Here is a 21,955-nt window from a genome sequence, read left to right on the forward strand (position 1 = left end):
CTGCCCCCTTCCAATGTATCGTACTGACAATGGGTCCCTTGATCTGGTATTGAGCGCATTTGAGCAAGAGACGCACCCCCCACCACCTCCCTCAGGTGTTCAAAAGCAACCCTACAAGGGTTTTCTTATCATGCTCCTTGATTGGGTTAAGAGGAATGGAAGAGTGGCTGTCCGTGGGCTTTTGTACAGTCTAATCAGGGAGGAGGTGGGAAAAGCAGCAGGACCCTTGCCTTCCACCCTCCCACCTGATTAAATGCCCTCCCATCACCAAACATGCCATGAGGGAGAGCATTAAATTATATCTATACTGTGAAAAGCTCCATGAATGTCCCCATGTACATGCTTTCATTGTGTTTAAGTAAGTTCATTTCAGAAAATTCGCTGAAATATTTTTTTATTTTAATACTTTGCAATTTATTTTCCCACCCAACAGCCAACTTATATCCAAGTGGAATGCAAAACATGTCTGTACAAGATTATATGAGGTTAGTTTATTTTTACAGCTGAAATTAATGTTAAAAGAAAATGTTGAATGTGACATTGTACTGAAGATCCAATGTGGCACTTTGCTTCAGGAGCTATCATAATGTCCGCCCATTGAATACTTGATCTCAGCTGTGTTATCAGACGATGGTTTTGGGTGGGGGGCTGCAGGTTAAAAGAGATGATTTCAGAGGGAGTCACAATGATCTGTTTTTGTGTATTATTTTCTGTCCAGCCACACAAATCTCTTGATGAAAGACGGGGAACAGGGGCGCAGTGGGCAGTGTGGAATGTGTGTGTGTGTGGGGGGGGGGGGGGGGGGGGGGAAGAGAGAGAGTGCGGGGTTTACTGGCAACAAATAATTTTCTGATCCCTGAGAAAGTGCAGTTTCAAACTATCACAGATTATGACAAATATGATGGCGGTGAAAATGCTGTGCATTTTTAATGCTTTCTGGATGCTACAGTAAGCCAGAACACTGCATAATATTGGTTTGGTTGTTCAATGGGTCATAGAGTCATAGAGGTTTACAGCATGAAACCTTGTTTCCAACTTGTCCATGCAGTCCAGGTTTTACCACTGAGCTAGTCCCAATTGCCTGCATTTGGCCCATAACCCTCTACACCTCTATCACATTTAGCTGCAGGCTTCATTAAGGTATATGAATAAGTGCTCATCACTAGAAGCAGCTTCCCATATAAATTAGAATCTATTCCCACTCCTGTGATTTTGGTGAGGTAGGTGCCTGACACCCAGAGGGTGTGATTCCCCCCCCCCCCCCTCCCCACACCAAACCCCACAAACAGTGTGTTTTCTGAAGGTGGAGACGGCATTCAATTGACTTTTTGCGGGATCTTCAGGCGGTTCAGTATATTTATGCTGTCTGATGTGTGAAGCTAGCATTATTCATGCTGTTCATTGACTACACACATCAGCAGGGGTGTCCAATATCACAAACAGCTCATGCTACTTAAAGGCAGCCTATCTGTGTTAAAGAGGAGATGCACAGTGTCTTCAAGAAGTGGTAAGAGTTATTTAAAAACTGAATCTGTTTTCTGGCCATTCACTGAGCATGCTAGAGAATGCACCAAAGTTTTCAGACAGTGTACCGGAAATACACAAAGTTGTTTGGTAGTACAGAACTTGAGTATTGATGAAAAAAGACAAATTGTTGAAGCTTTTCATTTTGCACTCATCAGGACACGCGCAAGACTACCAATGTCAGGGGGAACAACAACTTCATACTCTATGAGAATGGTGCTGATTGGTTGATAAGTGAGCTCTGATTGGTGGATGCATCACCATGGAGAATGCATCGGTTGATTGTGACTGACTGTGAACTGGCAAGCATTATTTGAAATTTACATCATGCAGCTTGGTCAAGGCATTGCTCTGTGGAATAAACCGCTGAATGACTATCACTTATTTTATTTAGCTGAAACAGCCGCAATGTGTTTATGTGCTTGTTCTGTCTGCAAAGAACAGGGATCTGTGTATTAATGTAAGTAGCTTCCATTACACACAGATGTGCCATACTGCAAGCCTGACTGACAATCATAAACATATAATTTCAGATTATTTAGCAAATTTTGTCCAATCGCAGAATTACACCTATTGTTGGACGCTATGTTTTGCAAACATGGGCTGTTTAGGATGGCCTGTCCCTTGTGTCTTAGAAGGTGTCAGATTTAGGCATGTGAGAAGCCATTTATGAGCATTGAAGTTTGAGAAGGAAATATGCAGCCCTGACCTGGTCTGGCCTACATGTGACTCCAGATCCACAGCAATGTGATTGCAGAGTCAATTATGGATGGGCAATAAATGCTGACTCAACCGGCGATGCTCACATCCCATGACCCAATAAAATAATCATACATTACATCACAGTTAGATTATTGTGTCCATTTCTGGGCCCACATTTTGGAAAGGATATCAAGGCTTCAAGGGGTTGCAGAGGGGAGTTCCAAGAATGGTACCAGGAATGATGAAATTCAATTATGTGCAGGGACTAGAAAATCTGGAATTGTTGTCCTTGAAGCACAGAGGTTAATGGAAGATTTAATAGACGTGTTCAAAATTGTGAAGGATTTTCTTATGGTAGATAGTGTTAAATTGTTTCCACTGGCAGACAGTCTGGAACCAAAGGGCACAGAGTGTAAATAAGTGGCAACAAAGAAAAGTAGAAGATGAAAGAATTTTTTGTACTCTGTAAGCTGTTATCATTTGGAATGAATATGTGAAAGGGTCGTGAAAAACGCCAGATTCAAAAATAAATTTGACATATACATAAAAGTGAACAATTTGGGGGAGCGAGACCCAGTAATGAATGGCCTTTTTACATGATGCTATGTAAAAAAAACTACACTTTATGTTGATCAATAGGACCTTGCACACTTGCTCTGAAAAGCAAACACTATCAAGATGGAACAGCGTGGCTTCGGCAACCTCAGTGGCTAGTGGGCCCAAGAGGTGAGTTATTGTTAGGAATCAGAACACACATTTAGCTAAACTGTTGTAACTGTTACTATTTGTAAACATTTGACATTTGTAGACTTTAGGTGGCTGGGCGATTGATGCTCATGTGAAATAACTCACTAGTTTGCATTCAAATTGCCTGAGGCCAGGATAGCCACCATCATGGAATTTACTTGGGAATATGATTGCAGTGGCAGGACGATAGGGGCTGAACCATAGAACCATGGAAAGGTAAGGTTACGCTGGAGAAAGAGGCCATTCAGCCCAACGTCTCTGCGCTGGTGATAAAAGAGAAAATAGAAACATGCTTTTCAATTTAATCCCACTTTCCAGCACCTAGTCTGTAGCCTTGCAGATTACCGCACTTCAGATGTAGATCCAGATACCTTTTAAATGAATTGAGCATTTGAGTCTCAACCACCAAATTACGCAGTAAATTTCAAACATTCACCCTCAGGGTGAAAAAGATTTTCTTCATGTCCCTCTAATCCTTCTACCAAACACCTTAAATGACCCCCGGTAATTGACCCCTCAGCTGGGGAAACAAGCCTATCCTGTCTCCCCTACCGAGGCCCCTCATAATTTTGAACACCTCAATTAGGTCACCCTTCTGCCTCCTCTATTCGAAGGAAAATATCCCTGGCTTGTCCAATGCCTTCTCATAGCTGCAATTTTCAAGCCCTGGCAACATTCTTGTCAATCTCCGCTGGAGAACATTTATGTCCTTCCTGTAATGTGGTGACTAGAATGGTACATAAAATGCCAGTATTTTATACAGTTCCAGCATTATATACAGTTCCAGCATTATATCCCTTTTATATTCAATACCTTGCCCACACAAGGATAGCATTCCATATGATTGATTCGGGGCAGTCAGCATGGCTTTGTGCGTGGAAAATCATGTCTCACAAATTTGATTGAGTTTTTTGAGGGAGTGACCAAGAAGGTAGATGAGGGCAGTGCAGTAGACTTTGTCTACATGGACTTTAGCAAAGCCTTTGACAAGGTACCACATGGTAGGTTGTTGCAGAAGGTTAAAGCTCACGGGATCCAGGGTGAGGTTGCCAATTGGATTCAAAATTGGCTGGACGACAGAAGAGGGTGGTTGTAGAGGGTTGTTTTTCAAACTGGAGGCCTGTGACCAGTGGTGTGCCTCAGGGATCGGTGCTGGGTCCACTGTTATTTGTGATTTATATTAATGATTTGGATGAGAATTTAGGAGGCATGGTTAGTAAGTTTGCAGATGACACCAAGATTGGTGGCACAGTGGATAGTGAAGAAGGTTATCTAGGATTGCAACGGGATCTTGATCAATTAGGCCAGTGGGCCGACGAATGGCAGATGGAGTTTAATTTAGATAAATGTGAGGTGATGCATTTTGGCAGATCGAATCAGGCCAGGACCTACTCAGTTAATGGTATGGCGTTGGGGAGAGTTATAGAACAAAGAGATCTAGGAGTACAGGTTCATAGCTCCTTGAAGGTGGAGTCGCAGGTGGACAGGGTGGTGAAGAAGGCATTCGGCATGCTTGGTTTCATTGGTCAGAACATTGAATACAGGAGTTGGGACGTCTTGTTGAAGTTGTACAAGACATTGGTACGGCCACACTTGGAATACTGTGTGCAGTTCTGGTCACCCTATTATAGAAAGGATATTATTAAACTAGAAAGAGTGCAGAAAAGATTTACTAGGATGTTGCCGGGACTTGATGATTTGAGTTATAAGGAGAGGCTGGATAGACTGGGACTTTTTTCCCTGGAGCGTAGGAGGCTTAGGGGTGATCTTATAGAGGTCTATAAAATAATGAGGGGCATAGATAAGGTAGATAGTCAACACCTTTTCCCAAAGTTAGGGGAGTCTAAAACTAGAGGGCATAGGTTTAAGGTGAGAGGGGAGAGATTCAGAAGGGCCCAGAGGGGCAATTTCTTCACTCAGAGGGTAGTGAGTGTCTGGAATGGGCTGCCAGAGGTAGTAGTAGAGGCGGGTACAATTGTGTCTTTCAAAAAGCATTTAGATAGTTACATGGGTAAGATGGGTATAGAGGGTTATGGGCCAAGTGCGGGCAACTGGGACTAGCTTAATGGTAAAAACTGGGCGGCATGGACTGGTTGGGCCGAAGGGCCTGTTTCCATGCTGTAAACTTCTATGATTCTATTCTATGCATTCTGCCATGTTACCACAGTGGGTAGTACTGTTGCTTCACAGCTCCAGGGTCCCAGGTTTGATTCCCGGCTTGGGTCACTGTCTGTGTGGACTCTGCACGTTCTCCCCGTGTTTGCTGTTGCCTTTTATATTTCTATGTGAACCACAAGCTGTTTCTTATATTGACCAAATGACCAGATAACCAGTATGTTAGCTCAAAACAGTTTATTAATAACACAGGACTTGTATCTCTATGCAATAATATAAGCGGCTTTGTACTAAACTACACCTAACAACTAAGATGACCTTTACTTAACATAGAACATACAGTGCAGACGGAGGCCATTCAGCCCATGATTCTGCACGATCCACTTAAGCCCTCACTTCCACCCTATCCCTGTAACCCAGTAACTCCTCCTAACCTTTTTTGGTCACTGAGGGCAATTTATCATGGCCAATCCACCTAACCTGCACGACTTTGGACTGTGGGAGGAAACCAGAGCACCCGGAGGAAACCCACACAGACACGGGGAGAACGTGCAGACTCCGCACAGACAGTGACCCAGCAGGGAATCGAACCTGGGACCCTGGCGCTGTGGAGCCACAGTGCTAATCACTTGTGCTACCATGCTGCCCTATCTTCAAGTGCCCGGCACTGTGCGAGATAAGGCCTTTATCCGGGTCCATGTGATCGGTTGGAAGTTGTTGGGTTCATCTCAGCTGGGCTCGTCCTTCAGGAATAGTCGCGGGTCCTTGAATTTGGTTGTTCTGCTGCAAGTTGGTCACGCACAGGCCGATCCCAAAAGAGGCCGACCTCTAGTGCACAGGGCTTTTTATCCTTTGTCTCTTTCGCATTCTTTTGGGCGGTCCTTGCTCCAGGTCCAATGGATCGAAAGGGTTTCGATCACCCTCATCGATCTTAGCCAATTAGGGGGTGTATGCTTCGATGACTGGGTGGGTCCTAGCTATCATTGTCCCAGGCATGTAGGCCTTTCCAAATAAGGGGGAGGGGGGCTGGCACCAGTTAGTCTGCTATCGTTGATGGTCCTTAATGCAAATGCTATTGGCTTGGGGAAAATGGTGATCGATCTGTAATGGACTGGGAGTTTCTTCCCAGGTCTGGTTTCTTTGCACAATACACAGAGGCTGAGTCCCAAGGTCTGTGTCCCAAATTGACCTTAATTCCCACAGTCTTTTGCAGGTGGCCATTTTAAATGGCTACATTCCGTCCTTTTGATCCTGAACACTAAGCGTGGTGGATCACAGTCCTGATCCCGTAGTCTACCTTATCAAGCCGGCCACTGGTCAGTCAGTTCAGGTCATACTCTACTCTGTCCGAGACTTCATTGTACAATTTTACCTAATACCTTATCACATACATTCATCAAATCAATTCACTACAGCTGGCTATTTGATATCGAAATTCAAGTCATGTAAATTAATTAAACTTAAATTCATACTAAACGGTTGGTTGCGAACTAAACTTTCTATGCTACACTCATGCTGCTGTTTTTACATAACAAACTTATTTACAACACAAAATCTACAAAACTTAAACAGCAGCACCACATTCTTCCTTCTTATCCTATTTTATCAGTACAGAGGCACAAAGGGTCCATTTAGCAGCGGTTATCACAGTTTTTTAAATTAAGTTGTATATTCTTAATAGGGCTCTATTGGATTCCAAAGAAGGGAACTCGAACTGTGTATATAGGGGGCCGGGGGGCTTTTTTCTTTCATTTACGGAGTTTGCATGTGAGGACTACACTATAGATTACTGCAATCAGGAGGAGGGTCTCTATTATAGAAGTATAGAATTTACAGTGCAGAAGGAGGCCATTTGGCCCATCGAGTCTGCACCGGCTCTTGGAAAGAGCACCTCATCCAAGCCCACACCTCCACCCTATCCCCATTACCCAGTAACCCCACACAACATTAAGGGCAATTTTGGACACTAAGGACAATTTAGCATGGCCAATCTACCTAACCTGCACATCTTTGGACTGTGGGAGGAAACCGGAGCACCCGGAGGAAACTCACGCAGACACGGGGAGGACGTGCAGACTCCGCACAGACAGTGACCCAAGCCGGAATCGAACCTGGGACCCTGGAGCTGTGAAGCAACTGTGCTAACCACTATGCTACCGTGCTGCCCTTAATGCCCTTATTATGTATGAGAGTGGGTTCCATTTTGCAATGCCTTCCCACCAGGTGGGGGTTTCGGTCTCTATCTCTAACAGTTGTTGTGTGGTATCCTGACTGGAGGTGGTCTGTGGGGTGCTGGCGCTCGGGGATGGCTTAGGTCCTACTCTAATTATGTGTATCGCCAAATTACCTTTAGTGGGTGTCCCGGGGCAATTTTGTCCGATCCCTGCAACTTTCTTTGAACATCCAATTTCGGGGCACCCTTCATTAGTAAGTTCCCACCAATCCTCTGTTCCGGTTGTGCTAATGTAACATTCTGATGTGGACCCGTTGGGCTTTCTGTAAATTGTCCATTGGTTATTGCACCCAAATATGATGCTTGTGTTCTTACACACCCATAGGGTGCCACTCTCACATTCCCCTGCATCTGGGGGACGGTACCACAGACCGCCGGGCTGTGGAAAGTCTTGGGTATCTTGTGCTCAGAGTTTGGTGAGTGCGGCAATTATCCAGACGAAGATCCTGGGTGCTGGGTTCATCCTGCGGTGTCTGGTTTCCATGTAATCCTAGGGAATCAAGCATAGTATCATGTCAGGATCATTGGTGCTGCAGTTGACTTCAGGTATAGGCCGGGCTGACGAGTGCTGGTGTGCCAGGGCCAAAAGAGATCAAACACATGGCAGTGTCTCTCTTTATCCTTTGGGGGTTTCGTGCTCTTTTGATTGCTGCCTTCGATTTGAGCCAATAAAGGGGCGGGTGCCTTGGTGGCTGGGCGTGTCCTGAGCGGTCATTGACCTTGGCTGTTTGGGCTTCCTGGATGAAGTGAGTGGCGCCGATGTGTCTTGAATTGTATCTGATACCTGAGTACCAGTCCTTTGTCCTGGGGAAATGGGCCATTAGAATGCAAATCGGCTGGGGGTTTCGATACTGTCTGGTTCTCTGTTAGCAAATATACATTTAGGCTCTAAGTTTGCCTGAATTCTGTATTGGCCATATTTCCCTTGAGTCTTTGCAAGTGTCCATGTTTCCTTTGCGAGTGGCGATCCCAGATGGCTACACCAGGATGAACAGGAAGAATCTGTAGTCGTATTGTCGTGCATTCAACTGCCATTGGTCAGTAGACCACGTCTGGCGGTTCAATTAGAAGAGTAGTTATGACTGTATAACCGAGTGTCGGGCCTACATAGATTAAAACCATGTATGGAGAGAGGAGGAGGTTAAAAACAAGAATACGGGCAGGCTCCATCAGAAATTTGGACATCTTAATTCTTAGGTAGTGTCTGTTTCTCATCATCTGGACACCTCAGATAGTTGCGTGCATCAGTTCCGTTAAATTATTTCCAGAAGGGGCTCATCACTTAAATCATCACCTTCTCCTGGTTGCCAGACTCGTGTCTGCAGATTCCGGGCGGTAGCCGCGTAGGCCTGTGGGTGGTCCGATTCGTCATGTCTTACCAACCTGTAGGAATTGTCACGGTGCCAAAAGGGAGTATCGGGGTTGTGGTGTGACAGGGGATAGTCGAGAACTGGTGTACTGGAGTGGAAGCAATGTTGCTGGGAGTGGGCGTAGCAGAAGTCGTTGGGCATGGACGGTTGAAAAAATCCAAGGCGTCGTTCCAGGGGCTAGGCTAGCTGATGGTGGGGAGGTTGCTAGGGATGGTAGTCAAATCCGGGAGGCTCTCATCAGAGTCAAGTTCCAGGTTGAAACCTGTGATTATGGGCGGAGTCGAGGGGAGAGTGTCGTCCGGAGGGGGGGAGGGTTGGAGTGGGCGTCGGGCTGAGCCGGTAGTGGGCAGAGCGTCATCCTCTCCCATTACCAAGGCTATGTGGTGGGCATGGCTACGTTGTGATCGTAGAGTTTGAGTTGGTTGATATGGAACCAGCCAGTCTTACCACTTGGGTACACTCTATTGTACACAGAGGGGCTAACTTTGTCAGAGATGGAGGAGGGCCCTGTGAATTTAGGGGCTAGGAAGGAGCTGGGGTTGTACATAACGAGATCATAACTTGCTGGCCGACTGTATACTCTATGGGGTGAACCCTTTTGCCAAAGCTGGCTTTACTCTGCTTTTTCCGAGCGCCTGTCATGTGAGAGTACCTTTAAGAAATGGGTGTTTAGAAATGGGTGTGTATATAAATATCTGTAGTGAGAGTACCTTTAAGAAATGGGTGTTTAATACTTCAGTGATGTCAGAGAGTGGGTGGAGCTGGGCTATCTGTCAGCTTTTTACTTTCGCTTTAGGCTTTTTGCTGCAGGGTGGATTTGGTTTCATTTTAGTTTTGGAGACGCTGCAATCACAGCAGGATGAGTGTGAATCTCTGCAAGCTTATGAGTGTCCATTTGCTGATTTCAACGTGGTAACTGTTCTCCGTAATGAAGTTAAACCTGAGGTGCTTCTGTTACAGGTTTTGTTTTAAGTCTTATGGATGTTAAAAGGAAAGCTCAAGGATTACTTTGTGTTCTTTGCGGGTTGTATTTAAATTGATGGTTGTTAAGATGTTCACTGTATGTTTTAAAAAGGTTAACTTGAGTTCATAGAATAAACATTGTTTTGCTTTCGAAAATACTTTTCCATTTCTGCTGTACCACACCTGTAGAGTGGGCCATGTGCTCCACATACCACAATTTATTGAAAGTTGTGGGTCAGATGATCTCCATGATAAACTTTGGGGTTCTCTAAAGCCTGGCCCATAACAAATTGGGGGCTCGAGGGGGATAAAATTCTATCTATTGGATTGGCTTAGTGAACTTAAAGACAGGGAGGGGTGAGCATATTGTGGTTGCTTTTCAGGTGTGGTATTCCAGTTTAAGTGGGGAGTGTGTTGTGGACAATGGCTCTTTCAGAGGCTCAGATGTTTTGGGGGGTGGAGACAGTCGCACGCAGTACCTTACGGACAGAGAGTAAAAGCAGACTGTTAGATTTGGCAAAAACATTGCAGTTAACATTACCTGACAAAATGTGAAAAGATGAGGTAATTATGGCGGTGGCTAAGCATTTAAAGTTGCCTGAGATACAGTCTGACTCATTAGAAATGGCAAAGTTCCAGTTGCAGATTAAGCAACTTGAACATGAAAAAGAATTAAAGCAGCTTTAATATGCAATGAGGGAAAAGGTAAAGGAGAGGGAAGAAAGAAACAAAGAGAGAGAATTTGAACTTCAGAAAATGGCTGTGAAACATAACTGTCAGTTAAAATTGGCAGACGTAAAGGGAAACGTACAGTTGGAGGATAGTGATGAGACTAGTGTGAAAGAGCATCATAGTCGAAGGCTTGGTGGGGATCTATTTAAATATGTCCAAGCATTGCCAAGGTTTGACGAGAAAGAGGTGGAAGCATTTTTCATTTCATTTGAGAAGGTAGCTAAACAAATGAAGTGGCCACAGGACATGTGGGTATTACTGATTCAAACAAAGCTGGTAGGTAGGGCAAGTCAAGTGTTTGCATCACTACCATAGGAGGTATCTGGGACATATGAGAAGGTGAGAAAAACCATCTTAGGTGCATATGAGCTAGGCCTGAAGCCTAAAGACAAAGGTTTAGAAATTTAAGGAAAGAATTAATAAAGTTTACTCATGTGTATCAGGAGGAGCAGGTAAAGAAGTCACAATTTTAAGCGATACGGGAGCAAGTCAATCTTTAATGGTAAGAGATGAGGAGTTATGTAGTTTGGGAAGGATGTTGCCAGAAAAGGTGGTAATATGTGGAATTCAGGGTGAGAGGAGTAGTGTTCCATTATATAAGGTAAGGTTGGAAAGTCCAGTGAAGAGTGGTGAAGTGGTAAAAGGAGTAATAGAGAAACTATCTTGTCCAGGAATACAGTTTATCTTGGGTAATGATACACCTGGATCGCAGGTGTGAGTGATGCCTACTGTGGTGGATAAGCCAGTGGAAAATCAGACAACTGAAGTGTTGAAGGACGAATATCCTGGGATTTTTCTGAATTGTGAAGTAACAAAGTCGCAAAGTCACAGGTTAAGACAAGAGGAGAAATCAATGAGTGAAGATGAAGTTGAAGTGCAATTATCAGAAACGATTTTTGATCAGATGGTTTAAAAAGAACATGCTTTGAGCAGACTTCCCCTCCCAGACACCCCGCCGCTCATACCGAAGGTAGAGGAGACAGTAATGGCTCTAAATTTTTTGGACACCCTACCAGTGGACGCACAACATATTCGGTTGTGGATGCGAAAAGACCCAGTTTTAGCCAAGATGAAGCATTTACTGCTAACAGGAGAACTGGAGAGACCATACTGGAGCAGAAGGGACCAACTAACCGTAGAAGATGGTATCCTATTATGGGGAGCCTGGGTAATAGTCCCAGATCAGGGCCGTCGGGCAATCTTAGCCGAGTTACATCACGGACACTCAGGAGTGTCTAAAATGAAGATGCTAGCTCGAAGCTACGTTTGGTGACCAGGATTGGACACAGACATAGCAGCCTTGGTACGTCGGTGCCAGGAGTGCCAACAGGGGCAAAGAGTGCCACCAGCTGCGCCATTGCACCCGTGGGAATGGCCAGGCAGACCGTGGACCCGCTTGCATATTGACTACGACGGCCCTTTCATGAGCTCAATGTTTTTGGTGATAGTGGACGCCCACTCCAAATGGTTGGACGTCCACCAGGTAAACACAGCAAGCACAGCATCGACAATTGAAAAGCTCATGCCCTCGTTTGCAACACATGGACTTCCGGAGGTATTGGTGTCGGACAACGGAACGGCATTCACAAGTGGGGAATTTGGAAAATTCCTAAAGGGAAACGGAGTCCGCCACATCAAAACGGCCCCTTACCAACCCAACGGCCTGGCAGAGAGAGCGGTCCTAAAAGCAGGACTCAAGAAGCAGCCGGCAGCGTCAATGGACACAAAGCTCTCCCGCTGGCTGTTTGATTACAGGACCACACCACATTCCACAACGGGCATACCGCCAGCTGAACTCTTAATGGGAAGGTGGCTGCGAACGAGGCTGAGACTCCTTTTCCCAAATTTAACAGGGAAAGTGGAGAAACAACAGTTCCAACGAAGGGGGCATGATAATAATCGTCAGCAGAGACATTTCCAGGTGGGGGCACCGGTTTGGGTCATGAATTATGGGAATGGACCAACGTGGGTCAAAGGCACGGTAGAGTCCCAAACAGGGCCCATATCCTATGAAGTTTCGATAGGAGGTAAGGTGCTGAAGAAACACCTAGACCAAATAAGGGCAGCGGAACCACACCTGGAGGCAGGCGACGCAGGACCGCCTCAAGCTGGGCTAGCCCAGACGGAAAAGAAACCCACACTCCAGCCCCGAGCAATTTCTCCAGACCCCGTCATCCACTCGTCAGAGTCGGAGATGGACACGTTTGACGAGGCCGCCGCGACACCTCTCCCCGAGGAGAAGGAAGAACAGCTTCCAAGGAGGTCGCCAAGGAAAAGACGGGCACCTATAAGGTACACCCAACCCACGTCGGAGAATGACCCGGCGGACGACACAGAGGTGACAGACCCGGACATGAGGAGCAGGAAGAAGCTCAGAGGAATGCCAGCTGGCTGGAATTCCTTGGACCTTGGGGGACCTCCAATTGGCATTATTGGTTGGCCAATTGGAGTATGAGCTCCCTCAATAATAGCTCATTGAGGGGGCCCATATAAGCACCTGTGTAGGCTTTGTGAGGCAGTTTGGAGCTGCTCTTGTATAAAGTTATTGCAAATAAATACTGATGTAGTGACGGTACCCCTGCCTCCTGTGGATTATTACAGAGGTGCTGCACGTTGCACATGAGGTACCAGTGGGAGGTCATTTGGGAGTAAGGAAAACCCAAGCTAAAATCCAGAAACATTTTTATTGGCCTGGACTACATAAAGATGTAGTTACATTTTGTCAATCATGTCACACATGTCAAGTGATAGGGAAACCTCAAGCAGTGATAAAACCAGTGCCCTTAATACCCATTCCAGCATTTGAGGAACCTTTTACAAGGGTCCTAATTGTTTGCGTAAAACAAAAAGTGGGAATCAAGATCTTTTGACAATAATGGATGTGTCTACTAGGTTTCCAGAGACCATACATAAGACCACTTATGTAACGATGAGACATGAAGATTCAGTTAGGGCGCTCGAGAGTTACAAGTTAGCTAGGAAGGACCTAAAGAGAGAGCTAAGAAGAGCCAGGAGGGGACATGAGAAGTCTTTGGCAGGTAGGATCAAGGATAACCCTAAAGCTTTCTATAGATATGTCAGGAATAAAAGAATGACTAGGGTAAGAGTAGGGCCAGTCAAGGACAGTAGTGGGAAGTTGTGCTTGGAGTCCGAGGAGATAGGAGAGGTGCTAAATGAATATTTTTCGTCAGTATTCACACAGGAAAAAGACAATGTTGTCGAGGAGAATACTGAGATTCAGGCTACTAGACTAGAAGGGCTTGAGGTTCATAAGGAGGAGGTGTTAGCAATTCTGGAAAGTGTGAAAATAGATACGTCACCTGGGCCGGATGGGATTTATCCTAGGATTCTCTGGGAAGCTCGGGAGGAGATTGCTGAGCCTTTGGCTTTGATCTTTAAGTCATCTTTGTCTACAGGAATAGTTCTAGAAGACTGGAGGATAGCAAATGTTGTCCCCTTGTTCAAGAAGGCGAGTAGAGATAACCCCGGTAACCTGGACCAGTGAGCCTTACTTCTGTTGTGGGAAAAATCTTGGAAAGGTTTATAAGCGATAGGATGTATAATCATCTGGAACGGAATAATTTGATTGGAGTTAGTCAACACGGTTTTGTGAAGGGTAGGACGTGCCTCACAAACCTTATAGAGTTCTTTGAGAAGGTGACCAAACAGGTGGATGAGGGTAAAGCAGTTGATGTGGTGTATATGGATTTCAGTAAAGCGTTTGATAAGGTTCCCCATGGTAGGCTATTGCAGAAAATACGGGGGCATGGGATTCAGGGTGATTTAGCAGTTTGGATCAGAAATTGGCTAGCTGGTAGAAGACAAAGGGTGGTGGTTGATGGGAAATGTACAGACTGGAGTCCAGTTACTAGTGGTGTACCACAAGGATCTGCTTTGGGGCCACTGCTGTTTGTCATTTTTATAAATGACCTGGAGGAGGGCGTAGAAGGATGGCTGAGTAAATTTGCAGATGATACTCAAGTCGATGGAGTTGTGGACAGTGCGGAAGGATGTTACAAGTTACAGAGGGACATAGATAAGCTGCAGCGCTGGGCTGACAGGTGGCAAATGGAGTTTAATGCAGAAAAGTGTGAGGTGACTCATTTTGGAAGGAATAACAGGAAGACTGAGTACTGGGCTAATGGTAAGATTCTTGGCAGTGTGGATGAGCAGAGAGATCTCGGTGTCCATGTACATAGATCCCATGAAAGTTGCCACCCAGGTTGAGAGGGTTGTTAAGAAGGCGTACGGTGTGTTAGCTTTTATTAGTAGAGGGATTGAGTTTAGGAGCCATGAGGTCATGTTGCAGCGAGACAACAGTCTGGTGCGGCCGCATTTGGAGTATTGCATGCAATTCTGGTCGCCGCATTATAGGAAGGATGTGGAAGCATTGGAAAGGGTGCAGAGGAGATTTACCAGAATGTTGCCTGGTATGGAGGAAAGATCTTATGAGGAAAGGCTGAGGGACTTGAGGCTGTTTTCGTTAGAGAGAAGAAGGTTAAGAGGTGACTTAATTGAGGCATACAAGATGATCAGAGCATTCAATAGGGTGGACAGTGAGAGCCTTTTTCCTCGGATGGTGATGTCTAGCACGAGGGGACATACCTTTAAATTGAGGGGAGATAGATATAAGACAGATGTCAGAGGTAGGTTCTTTACTCAGAGAGTAGTAAGGGCGTGGAATGCCCTGCCTGCAACAGTAGTGGACTCGCCAACACTAAGGACATTAAAATGGTCATTGGATAAACATATGGACAATAAGGGAATAGTGTAGATGGGCTTTAGAGTGGTTTCACAGGTCGGCGCAACATCGAGGGCCGAAGGGCCTGTACTGCGCTGTAATGTTCTATGTTCTATGTTCGATTCCAGTACGTAATATTACAGCTTAAACGATTGTGGAGGAGTTACTTAAATTCTTTACTAGATATGGACAACCCACAGAAATACAATCAGATCACGGATCAAATTTAGCCTCAAAGTTATTCAAAGACGTTATGGATAGCTTAGGAATAACACAATTTATATCAACTGTGTACCATACAGAATCGCAGGGAGCATTAGAAAGGTGGCATCAGACATTAAAGACAATGTTGAGGGCTTATTGTCACAATTATCCATAGGATTGGTATAAAGGAATTCCATTCGTACTGTTTGCAATTAGGGATGTACCAAATGAGTCAACCAAATTCAGTCCTTTTGAACTAATTTTTGGTCTTGAAGTAAGAGGACCACTTAAATTGATTAAGAAAAAATTGGTGAGTGAGAAATCGTAAATTACGTTATTGGATTACGTGTCAAATTTTAGGGAACGATTAAATAGAGCAGGTGAATTGGCTAGACAAAGTTTAAAAGTTGGACAAAATGTGATGAAACGGGTAGCGGACAAGTAATCCAAAGTTCGTAGTTTTGCAAGTGGAGATAACGTTTTAGTATTGTTACCAGTGGTAGGTGAGCCTTTAAAAGCAAGGTTTTGTGGACCTTATCAGATTGAAAGGAAATTAAGTGAGGTGAATTATGTGGTAAAAACACCAGATAGAAGGAAGACTCACCGAGTGTGTCATGTGAATATACTTAAAAGGTACTTTGAAAGGGAAGGAGAGAAAAAGGAGGAGGTTTTAATCATTCTAACTCAAAATGACGAACCAAATCCAGATGACTGTGAATTTGACATAACTCAAATAAAATTGGAAAATGAGGATGTTCTCTAAAATTGGGATAAATTTACCTTCCAGAGGAAAAACAAACTGACCTGAAGCAGTGATTGATATCACCTGGGCCTGTTTGTGGAGATAAATTGGGAAGTACTAAAATGGCTATACATGATGTAGATGTGGGAAATGCTGTTCCAATCAAACACCATCCATATAGACTGAACTCTTTAAAATTGAGATTGAGAGTATGCTTAAAAATGGCATAATTGAAGTGAGTTGCAGCCAATGGAGCTCACCCATAATGATGGTACTAAAACCAGACGGTACGCAATGGTTATGTGTGGACTATAGAAAGGTTAATGCAATTACAAGAACAGACTCTTATCCTATCCCACGTTTGGAGGATTGCATTGAGAAAGTGGGGCAATCAGCTTTTATTTCTAAACTGGATTTACTTAAAGGTTACTGGCAGGTACCTTCATCCGAAAGGGCAAAGGAGATTTCAGCTTTTGTGACTCCAGATGGCATATACCAATTCAAAGTTATGCCATTTGGCATGAAAAACGTCCCAGCCACATTTCAACGGTTAATTAACAAAGTTGTTTCACGATTACCCAGTTGTGCGGTATACATCGATGATCTGGTAATTTTCATCCAGGCATGGAAAGAACATTTGAAACATCTGATGGAGTTAGTCGATCGACTTCAGGAGGTGGGTTTGGTGGTAAACCTCGCCAAAAGTGAATTTGGAAAACCCCAAGTCACTTTCCTTGGCCATGCAATTGGACAGGGTCGAATGGTCCCACTGGATGTGAAACCAACAGTCATTGAGGAGTTTCCAATACCCTCATCACAAAAGGAAATAATGCAATTTCTAGGCATGAGTGGATTTGATCGAACATTTGTGAAAACGTTTTGTAGCGAGTTGCTCCACTGATGGACTTGCTGAAGAAACGTCGAAAATTTCATTGGACAGCGGAGTTTCAACAGGCATTTGACTGCCTGAAAGCTGTGATAGCCAATGCTCTTGTGTTGGAGAATTACAAGGGACTCTATCATCAGCTTGAACTGAAGTATCTGACATTAAAGAGAAATGCCGAGGCGTAGAGAAATGGACGGATCGTGCAGATACCTTCTTGTTCAAAGAGACAGTCAATCGAGAACGATTCCAGTTGGAGGAAGAAGAACAAAAATGGACTATATTCTTATACCTGTTTGTGTGTGTTGTTTTTTGAAACGAAAATGTATATTTACTGTGTGCATTTCTTGAAGGATAGTGAAAAGGTGAAAAATGAAACCATCTTGAAGTTGATGGTTTATTTATTTTTCTTGGTGGGAGGTGTCATGTGAGAGTGCCTTTAAGAAATGAGTGTTTATAAATGGGTGTGTATATAAATATCTGTCGTGAGAGTATCTTTAAGAAATGGGTGTTTATTACTGCAGCGGTGTCAGAGAGTGGGTGGAGCTGGGCTGTCTGTATGCTTTATACTTTCGCTTTAGGCTTTTTTGCTGCAAGGTGGGTTTGGTTTCATTTTAGTTTTGGAGACGCTGCAATCACAGCAGGATGTGTGTGAATCTCTGCAAGCTTATGAGTGTCCATTTGCTGATTTCACCGTGATAACTGTTCTCAGTAGTGAAGTTACACGTGAGGTGCTTCTGTTAAAGGTTTTGTTTTAAGTCTTGTGGATGTTAAAACGAAAGCTCAAGGATTACTTAGTGTTGTATTCTTTGGGGGTTGTATTTGAATTAATGGTTGCTATGATGTCCACTGTATGTCTCAAAAAGGTCAACTTGAGTTCATGGAATAAACATTGTTTTGCTTTAAAAATACTTTTCCATTTCTGCTGTACCACACCTGTAGAATAGGCCGTGTGCTCCCCATACCACAATCTATTAAAAGTTGTGGGTCAGGTGAACTCCATGATACACTTTGGGGTTCTCTAAACCCTGGCCCATAACACAACATGAATTTATAAACATAGTGCAAAAGCCGTCTTCCTCCCTTACAGGTCCCACCTTTACTAACCCCCTACTCTAAACTAAGCTACCCCCTCCTTCTGCTGACGGTTAATTTTCCGCAAAGAAGTCGACGAACGGCTGCCACCTCAGGGCGAACCTTAACATTGACCCTCTCAAGGCGGACTTGATTTTCTCCAAGCAGAAAAAGCTGGAAATGGGTGTTTACTACTGCAGTAATGTCAGAGAGTAGGTGGAACTGGGCTGTTTGTCAGTTTTTTACTTTTGTTTTAGGCTGTTTGCTGCAGGGTGTGTTTTAGTTTCGTTTTCAGTGTTGGAGCTGAAGCCAGACAGAGCAGGTGTACTGTTGATCTCTCTGCCATGAAAAGACTATCCCTTGACCATTTGGTGAATTCAGAATTATAAATGTTCTCAGTAGTGAATGTAAACCTAATGTGCTTCTGATAAAAGGTGTTTTAAGTCTTATGGATGTTAAAAGGAAAGCTTGAAGGATTACTTAGTGTTGTAGTCTTTGGGGGTTGTATTTGAATTAATGGTTGCTAAGATGTTCACTGTATGTTTTAAAAAGGTTAACTTGAGTTCATAGAATAAACATTGTTTTGCTTTAAAAATCTTTCCATTTCTGCTGTACCACACCTGAAGAGTGGGCCGTGTGCTCCCCATACCACAATCTATTAAAAGTTGTGGGTCAGGTGACCTCCATGATACACTTTGGGGTTCTCTAAACCCTGGCCCATGATACGCCTAGTCAGACAGCAGCAGCTAGTTGTGTAGCTTTAATGTTCTCTGTGACCTGTTGCACTGCTTTTACGTGGGTGAGCGCGGTTACTGCGGGATTTGCCAAATCAAGCTCTAATAAATATTCCATGCCTTTCATGGGTCTTCCTGTAATAAGAACATAAGAACATAAGAACTAGGAGCAGGAGTAGGCCATCTGGCCCCTCGAGCCTGCTCCACCATTCAATGAGATCATGGCTGATCTTTTGTGGACTCAGCTCCACTTTCCGGCCCGAACACCATAACCCTTAATCCCTTTATTCTTCAAAAAACTATCTATCTTTATCTTAAAAACATTTAATGAAGGAGCCTCTCCTGCTTCACTGGGCAAGGAATTCCATAGATTCACAACCCTTTGGGTGAAGAAGTTCCTCCTAAACTCAGTCCTAAATCTACTTCCCCTTATTTTGAGGCTATGCCCCCTAGTTCTGCTTTCACCCGCCGGTGGAAACAACCTGCCCGCATCTATCCTATCTATTCCCTTCATAATCTTATATGTTTCTATAAGATCCCCCCTCATCCTTCTAAATTCCAACGAGTACAGTCCCAGTCTACTCAACCTCTCCTCATAATCCAACCCCTTCAGCTCTTGGATTAACCTAGTGAATCTCCTCTGCACACCCTCCAGTGCCAGTACGTCCTTTCTCAAGTAAGGAGACCAAAACTGAACACAATACTCCAGGTGTGGCCTCACTAACACCTAGAACATAGAACATAGAACATAGAACAATACAGCGCAGTACAGGCCCTTCGGCCCACGATGTTGCACCAAAACAAAAGCCATCTAACCTACACTATGCCATTATCATCCATATGTTTATCCAATAAACTTTTAAATGCCCTCAATGTTGGCGAGTTCACTACTGTAGCAGGTAGGGCATTCCACGGCCTCACTACTCTTTGCGTAAAGAACCTACCTCTGACCTCTGTCCTATATCTATTTCCCCTCAGTTTAAAGTTATGTCCCCTCGTGCCAGCCATATCCATCCGCGGGAGAAGGCTCTCACTGTCCACCCTATCCAACCCCCTGATCATTTTGTATGCCTCTATTAAGTCTCCTCTTAATCTTCTTCTCTCCAACGAAAACAACCTCAAGTCCATCAGCCTTTCCTCATAAGATTTTCCCTCCATACCAGGCAACATCCTGGTAAATCTCCTCTGCACCCGCTCCAAAGCCTCCACGTCCTTCCTATAATGCGGTGACCAGAACTGTACGCAATACTCCAAATGCGGCCGTACCAGAGTTCTGTACAGCTGCAACATGACCTCCCGACTCCGGAACTCAATCCCTCAACCAATAAAGGCCAACATTCCATAGGCCTTCTTCACAACCCTATCAACCTGGGTGGCAACTTTCAGGGATCTATGTACATGGACACCTAGATCCCTCTGCTCATCCACACTTTCAAGAACTTTACCATTAGCCAAATATTCCGCATTCCTGTTATTCCTTCCAAAGTGAATCACCTCACACTTCTCTACATTAAACTCCATTTGCCACCTCTCAGCCCAGCTCTGCATCTTATCTATATCCCTCTGTAACCTGCTACATCCTTCCACACTATCGACAACACCACCGACTTTAGTATCGTCTGCAAATTTACTCACCCACCCTTCTGCGCCTTCCTCTAGGTCATTGATAAAAATGACAAACAGCAACGGCCCCAGAACAGATCCTTGTGGTACTTCACTTGTGACTGTACTCCATTCTGAACATTTCCCATCAACCACCACCCTCTGTCTTCTTTCAGCTAGCCAATTTCTGATCCACATCTCTAAATCACCCTCAATCCCCAGCCTCCGTATTTTTTGCAATAGTCTACCGTGGGGAACCTTATCAAACGCTTTGCTGAAATCCATATACACCACATCAACTGCTCTACCCTCGTCTACCTGTTCAGTCACCTTCTCAAAGAACTCAATAAGGTTTGTGAGGCATGACCTACCCTTCACAAAGCCATGCTGACTATCCCTGATCATATTATTCCTATCTAGATGATTATAAATCTTGTCTCTTATAATCCCCTCCAAGACTTTACCCACTACAGACGTGAGGCTCACCGGTCTATAGTTGCCGGGGTTGTCTCTGCTCCCCTTTTTGAACAAAGGGACCACATTTGCTGTCCTCCAGTCCTCTGGCACTATTCCTGTAGCCAATGATGACATAAAAATCAAAGCCAAAGGTCCAGCAATCTCTTCCCTGGCCTCCCAGAGAATCCTAGGATAAATCCCATCAGGTGCCGGGGACTTATCTATTTTCAGCCTGTCCAGAATTGCCAACACCTCTTCCCTACGTACCTCAATGCCATCTATTCTATTAGCCTGGGGCTCAGCATTCTCCTCCACAACATTATCTTTTTCCTGAGTGAATACTGACGAAAAATATTCATTTAGTATCTCGCCTATCTCTTCAGACTCCACACACAATTTCCCATCCCTGTCCTTGACTAGTCCTACTCTTTCCCTAGTCATTCGCTTATTCCTGACATACCTATAGAAAGCTTTTGGGTTTTCCTTGATCCTTCCTGCCAAATACTTCTCATGTCCCCTCCTTGCTCGTCTTAGCTCTCTCTTTAGATCCTTCCTCGCTACCTTGTAACTATCCATCGCCCCAACCGAAACTTCACACTTCATCTTCACATAGGCCTCCTTCTTCCTCTTAACAAGAGATTCCACTTCCTTGGTTAAACCACGGTTCCCTCGCTCGACGCATTCCTCCCTGTCTGACCGGTACATACTTATCAAGAACACACAGTAGCACTCCTGCACACACTGTACAAAAAACGATCCATCTATTGTACTCGAACTATATCTTTTCCAGTCAATATTTGGAAAGTTAAAGTCTCCCATAATAACTACCCTGTTACTTTCGCTCATATCCAGAATCATCTTCGCCATCCTTTCCTCTACATCCCTAGAACTATTAGGAGGCCTATAAAAAACTCCCAACAGGGTGACCTCTCCTTTCCTGTTTCTAACTTCAGCCCATACTACCTCGGAAGAAGAGTCCCCATCTAGCATCCTCTCCGCCACCGTAATACTGCTCTTGACTAGCAGCGCCACACCACCCCCTCTTTTGCCTCCTTCTCTGTGCTTACTAAAACACCTAAACCCCGGAACCTGCAACATCCATTCCTGTCCCTGCTCTATCGATGTCTCCGAAA

The 21,955-nt window shown here is 44.5% G+C and overlaps 1 protein-coding gene across 4 annotated transcripts in view; it reads left to right on the forward strand.

Moving 5' to 3' along the window:
• The window catches only part of itprid1 (ITPR interacting domain containing 1), a 302,950-nt gene that overhangs the window by 103,510 nt on the left and 177,485 nt on the right, over positions 1 to 21,955 (forward strand). For 3 of the 4 annotated variants that reach the window (XM_072467364.1, XM_072467365.1, XM_072467366.1), the window contains 2 exons: positions 434 to 485; positions 2,866 to 2,952. In XM_072467364.1, coding sequence (XP_072323465.1) covers positions 434 to 485; positions 2,866 to 2,952 — 139 coding nt within the window. Of the gene's footprint in view, positions 1 to 433; positions 486 to 2,865; positions 2,953 to 3,049; positions 3,190 to 21,955 lie in introns of those variants that run through there. The other variant, XM_072467367.1, reaches the window with a different exon arrangement.

Source organism: Scyliorhinus torazame, chromosome 11 (assembly GCF_047496885.1).
Source record: "Scyliorhinus torazame isolate Kashiwa2021f chromosome 11, sScyTor2.1, whole genome shotgun sequence".
NCBI classification, from domain to species: domain Eukaryota; kingdom Metazoa; phylum Chordata; class Chondrichthyes; order Carcharhiniformes; family Scyliorhinidae; genus Scyliorhinus; species Scyliorhinus torazame.